The sequence below is a fragment of the Gallus gallus genome, chromosome Z, assembly GCF_016699485.2.
Source record: "Gallus gallus isolate bGalGal1 chromosome Z, bGalGal1.mat.broiler.GRCg7b, whole genome shotgun sequence".
In the NCBI taxonomy this organism is placed as follows: Eukaryota; Metazoa; Chordata; class Aves; order Galliformes; family Phasianidae; genus Gallus; species Gallus gallus.
Genome location: NC_052572.1, coordinates 39,092,318 through 39,098,317, shown reverse-complemented (window position 1 = coordinate 39,098,317; position 6,000 = coordinate 39,092,318). Strand labels below are relative to the sequence as shown.

General features: G+C 53.4%; 1 protein-coding gene across 5 annotated transcripts in view; it reads right to left on the bottom strand.

Annotated features, from left to right (window-relative positions):
- Nucleotides 1-5,555, bottom strand: part of TLE4 (transducin like enhancer of split 4) — a 98,684-nt gene extending 93,129 nt beyond the window's left edge. For 4 of the 5 annotated variants that reach the window (XM_015280232.4, XM_040655328.2, NM_204237.2 and 1 more), the window contains exons 1-4: nt 4,752-5,555; nt 4,446-4,543; nt 3,805-3,868; nt 2,389-2,433 (exon numbers count right to left, since the gene is read on the bottom strand). In XM_015280232.4, the coding sequence (XP_015135718.1) occupies nt 2,389-2,433; nt 3,805-3,868; nt 4,446-4,543; nt 4,752-4,796 (252 nt within the window). In that variant the 5' untranslated portion in view covers nt 4,797-5,555. Of the gene's footprint in view, nt 1-109; nt 2,434-3,804; nt 3,869-4,445; nt 4,544-4,751 lie in introns of those variants that run through there. The other variant, XM_046905179.1, reaches the window with a different exon arrangement.
- Between the last annotated feature and the right edge of the window lie 445 nt (nt 5,556-6,000).

The window sequence follows — 6,000 nt, the reverse complement described above, 5'->3', positions numbered from 1 at the left end:
AAGGTTTCAAATATCAGGGCCACCAATTACTAGGGTACTTCCAAGGACTCCAGGGAGTCCTGCTCTTGAACCCTTTGAGACGCAAATCTAGTAAGTGAATAAGCCTAACCTGATCTCGAGAACTCGGCCCAATTACGCCGAAGGGCAACTTCACCGCATTATTGCCTGCTTTCCATTACAAGGGCATCCAGCAGTACATCTGGAAAAGAACCTAAGAGGAACCAAGGCTGTCTGCCCACAAAAACAAATAAAGACAGATATGCCTCTGTGCTAAAGTGAAAAAAAAAAAAAAAAAGAAAGAAAGAAAATATAATAAGTAGGTGGTTTGCAGGGCTGTCTGTATTTCATAATGTGATAAACTGCCCTCAGGATTTTTTATATGATTGAATTTAGAAAGCTGGGGGGGGAGAGGAATGGAAGAAAAAAAAAAGAGTGAATCGCTCAATTTCAAGCGAGGAAAATTCAAAGATCTGAGAGGAAGAAAGGGGAATTTAAAGTGGAAGACTAAAAAAGATTCGCGCACATCAAATGAAACAATCAACTCCCTAAATACACGTAATTGGGCCCCAACACCGCCATCACAAAGCAAAATGGGAAATACGTTGCAGTTGGTGTACCAAGAGCAGAAAGGAAAAAAAACACTGTGGGAAGAGCAGAGGAGACACGGAAGATACAAACGAGTATCAGATTTAGGAATGACAGCAAGCGAGTTTCTTAGCCGCAGCTGATTTGAATCAACATCTGACAAAATATTTAAGTGTTTTGCATGAGAGTAGAATACTTGAACTACTAATTTGAACAGACTGAGCAGTACTGGAGAAAGGTGTTTAATTAAAACTTGGGTCCTTTGTCATCCTCATATTTAGCTGAAGCTAGGGATTAAATTTTTTTCAGAACACCACTGATGTCTCCATTGCCATAATCATACACAATTTCTGAAGTAAAGCATTTAGAAATTTAAAATTAAAATTGGTTTTAAGTGAGTTTCCCCTACGTAAAACAAACCGATTACAAATTTTACTTGCAAGCCGGTACTGTCCCACACCACTCTGCACAGTTAGTTGAAGTCCGCATACAACTAAATTGCTGTAAAAACAGAGCACCCAGAAATATAAACAAGTCAAACTGCAATAGCTGCTTTCAAATGCAAGCAAGAATACACCACGTAGGTGGCCCGCAGGGACTCGGGACTGGGTGAATTGTTCTTGTGCATGACACCAACTCTGCTTTTCAGACAGGACCCAGCCAACCCACCCAGCTGTTCTGCCACCCGGCATCTTCCACCCCACAGCACCATCCAGCCCTGGCCGCAAGCCAGGCACTGCACCCGTGCTCCACAGGTCTACACAGGGCTTCCAGAGCTCTGCAGCGTCAGGGACAAACAGCTCCAAGGACAGAGAACCCTCTGACCTCTGCCTTCGTACTGGTCTGCCATCTAACACAAACGGCCTTCATCAGCACTGGTAGTACTGGAGTACCGGAGCTAATGGGACACAAAATATAACAAACATGAAAAAACATCTGACTTCAGTTTGTTCTCAGTGAGATAAAGGAATCCTATTTCCACAACCCAGGGAAGTTCCACGTCCACTACTTTGAACAGGAACACATACAAGCCAATTGCCAGATGGTGTTTCTTCTCCCATTCAACCATTTATTTCTGTCGTTCACCCTTTCCAGCAACATGGGTGAACTGCTTAACCGTTTGCTAAAATGAGTTGTCAGTATTAAACTCCACCATATTAAAAGTTCTCTCGCTGGAAAAGAGGTCAGATGTTTAATTCATTCTCCTCCAGAGAAGGTTAAAAACACACATTACTGAATAAGAAATTCTGATTTACACCACCATGCTCCATACCAGTAATCTCCTGCTAATCTCAGCCTAAGTGCTAGACTTCAAGGCAGAGAACCAAGCGAAACATCACCCTTCTGGAAAGCTCCTTTACCCTTTCGCATTTGACGTGCTGAGATGCTTGCTTTTTGACAAGGGTTCAGGCAGGCAACCTGAGGGAGTCATCAACATGGCTGCACATTGATTGCTGCTGCAGCTCCAGCTTAAAACAACCCCAGTCACCTGAGAATGAGCCCTTTCCACACCCAAATACACATCCCTTGATGCCCCGCATGCATTCACAATGCAGCTATCACTCCAAACAGGCAGCTCCAGCAGCACAGGGCCAGGGTGACCCAGGGCTGCACCTGCTCCTACCCCTGCTCACACGTGTTCCATGCAGCCATACACGGGGGGGTCTGGGCCAGCAAGCGCAGAAAATTTCCTGCACACTTCAGCATGCAGTTAAGGCAACTCGCACATAACAGACATCTGGCTTAAGGCTGATGGGAGAAATTACAGTGAGCGTTCTTACACAAAGCAAAATATTTACCTACCTGCTTATGCATTTCTATATTCAGCCCATAGGACATCTCATAATACTAAGAAAGAAGAAAACGACTCTGTTAGACCTCACAGTTTAGAACAACCATTCAAAAATTTGCTCTGACTCAGACATCATCCATACAAAGACAGAGACCCAAAAAGGTTTACTAGCCAGGAGAGCTCCTGGAATGTGACAGCATTTTGCAGTTGCCCATTCTTTTTGCTTTTTGCTTTATCTGTATCACTTCTTGGTAAATCTATAAAGGATGGCCATAGAACAAGGAAAAATAAAGCTAACAAAAAAAAAAAATCACAAAAAGTAATCACAGCCAGAGTTACAGATTAGAAGCAGAAAAGCACATAGAAAACACTCAAAGGTTTTATTCCATTGCACACATGAAAGATGCAAAAAAAAAAAAAAAAAAAAAAAAAAAAAGCTGAAGTGCCTGAAGCCAGACAGACGTCTAAATCAGCAACAGCTCACAGAACGATTATTTGATTTTTTTAAATTAAAAACACAAAAAAGCTACAACCGGATGGCAGGGATGAAAAGAAAGCAGGAGCACATTGGCCAGCGAGTCAGGCAGACGTGCCGCTCCGACATCCCCCATCACAGGGAGCAGGGTCAGCGTGCAGCTCAGTGCCACACCATCTCCAGGACTTAAGCAAATCAAGCATGAAAAAGACAAATGCAAGCCTTAACATATGCCTGTGCTCCTGGTTAAGAATTTTTCAAGGTTATTTACTCTTTTTTGTGGATACTGGGGTGTTATTTGTCAGGCACACACAGAAAGCAGCCAATCCTTTGTAGATGTACAAGGTAGCGGGCAGCGCAGGCTCCTCGGAGTCACCACAATCCATCATGCAATTATGTGCAGGGAGACATTTTCCTGCGCGCCTCACTTGGCCACGCAGCCCACAGCCCTCGAAGAAACCCCTCACACACAGAGCCCCGCCATTCCCAGTTCAGCAGAGCAATGCACAGCAGCGCAGCAACAACAGCTCTCCTAAAGCAGGAGGCTCTGGGGCCACAGACATACCTGCACAATTCTGAACACAGTACGGGGGAAAAAAAGAAAAAAAAAAAAAAAAGCATTACCCCAGAGCACTTTATTACAGCAGGGGGAAACCAGCAGGAATAACCACATCATCCCCAGAAGCACTGCTGGAGTTGCAAGGGACGTGCCAGCATGCTGAGGACACGTCCCCCGTTGCTCAGGACATTAAGCGGCAGATTTTGCACAGAGCATGGCTGCTGCAAACAAGTTACAAGCCTTGAACTAAGAACTGGCAACAAGAGCACTGATGGCAGCCCCACAGCACCAGCACTCGCTGTCATCTCTCTGCTCGCCTCCAGCAACCTGAGTGCATCTCGGTCTCAGCACACCGCGCTCACAGACGCTCTAACTGCTCTGCAGCTCACTTACCATGACATAATGCCGCTGCATCTCTGTCTTCTCGCTGGCCAGCTTCTCACATTCTAGCTTTAAACTGTGCAAGACACAAGAAAAGCATGGGTGCTTCGTCACACCAACCAATACCCCCCATACTCGGGGTGTCCGCTACCCAGCGCTCCCCCACGTGCAGACAGAGGTACATCCCGGCTCCTGCCCGGGGCTCCCGCGGGAGATGCACTTTTCCTCCTGCGGGAGGGACCGTGGAACACCCTCCTCACTCCCGGGCCGCTGTTCCCAGGCGAAAAGCAGAGCGCTGGACGGCAGAGCACAGCACACTGCCTCGCACCTACGGTACTAAGCCCGGGGAGCCACAGAACAAACCCGCGGTTTGGTTTGGGAAGTTTTTGTTTCCACGAGTTTTACAAACACCGCCCGCTTCACTCGGAGCAAATGTACATCCACGCTCCGAGGACATAAAAGTTGTCGCGCTTCCGTCGGGGGGGTTTAAGTTACCGGTGCCAGGAGGGCAGAGAGCTGCTGCGGGGCACAAACAGCACCCGTGCGGCCCGAGAGGGGCAGGGCCCGGCCGCCCCCCGCGCCCACCCGAGCAGGTACGCACGAGGGACAGCAATCGCACGGCCTCCCCCGGGGCAGGCGCCGGGCAGCGTTACCTGTGGTACTGCGCCTGCAGGAACTGGAACTCCTCCTTAATCCGATCGCAGGACTCGGAGATGGTGAATTTAAAGGGCTGCGCTGGCTGGTGCGGAGCCTGCAAGCAAGCGACACGGTCGTTCCGCCGCCCCTCGGTCGCTCCGCGCCCCCGGCCCCGCGCACTCCGACACGGCCACGGCGGCTTGGGGAGTGCGGGGGTGCGGCCGGCGGGACCCGGGAGGGCCGCGCGGGGCAGCAACTCGGGGCGGCGGCGGCGGACAACAATAAGAAAATGGCTCCAACTCGGCGGGCCGTGCTGCACTCACCGGGTGCCGGGTCTGCGGGTACATCTTGCTCAGGTCGCGGATCATCCACGCCGCTTCGGGGGGCGCTGGCGGCCGCGCTCAGGGCTCAGCGCTCAGCGCTGGGGCGCGGCGACAGGAAGGGGCGCCCCGGTCCCGCCGTCCCGGGGCTGGCGGGGCACCCCGCGCGGCAGCGGTAGCGAGGCGCGGCGGCGGCGTCCCCGGGGCCCGGGGGCCGCTGCCACATCCCCCGGGGGCGGGCGGCGCCGAGCGGCTCTCCCCGAGCACCGCTGCTTCGAGCGCTCCGGCGGGAGAGGAGGAGCACAAAGAGGAGGAGAAGGAGAAGGAGGAGGGCAGGGAGAGCCCCTGGGCCGGGAGCGCTGCGCCGAAGGTCCCCGTTCGCAGTTCTCCGCCTCCCGCAAACTTTTAGGGCCGGCGGCGGGGCAGCGGCGCCGGGCGGGGCGGAGCGGTGCGGCGCTGCCGCGGGGCCGAGGTGCGGGGGCCGCTCCTGCCGCTACCGCATCGCGGGGCTCCGCTCGGGTGGGTCGGTCAAAAACAAAATTTAAAAAAAAAAAAAAAAAAAAAAAAAGGAGAAAAAATTAAAAAATTAAAAAGAGGGAGAGAGAGGACGAAGACGGTACGGTCCGCGCTGCTTTATTTGTATTTGGCTTTCTCGCTCTCCTCTGCCTGTCCAAACTCCGGGAAGCGGCAGCAGCGGAGGACGGAGCGCCGTGCCCGGCCCGGCCCGGCCCGGCCCGCCCTGCCCTACCCTGCCCAGCCCTGCGTCCGGCGCCACCGCTCCGCGCCGCTCCCACCGCACGCTCTGCCGAGGTAACTCCTTTGACCAAATTTAGCAGCGCCTCGTCATTAACATTCTGATACATATTCACAGCGGCCGGAAGGCCGCCGCCCGCGGGGCACCCTGGGAGCCGTAGTCCTCCCGGGAGGCGGCCTCCCCGCCCCTCGCGCGCGCCTCCGCCCGGCGGACTTCCCCTCCCGTCGGGCACCGCGGCGCTTCCCGCCCCCCTCGCGCGCCCCCCTCCTCGCTCTGCCCACGAAGGGCGTCGCCGGCGACCAATCAGCGGCGCCCTCGCGTTAATCGCTGTTCTGTATTAATGCCCATCATTTCGCCGCTGACAAATGAGCACAGGGGCCCGGAGAGGGAGGGCGTGGGGGGGTGGTCCCCACGTGGGAGCCTGACGTCTAGCGGGCCCACGACCAATCAGGCGGCCGCCCGGGCCTCTCCTCTTCTGTTTCCCCGCCGCCTGAGGCG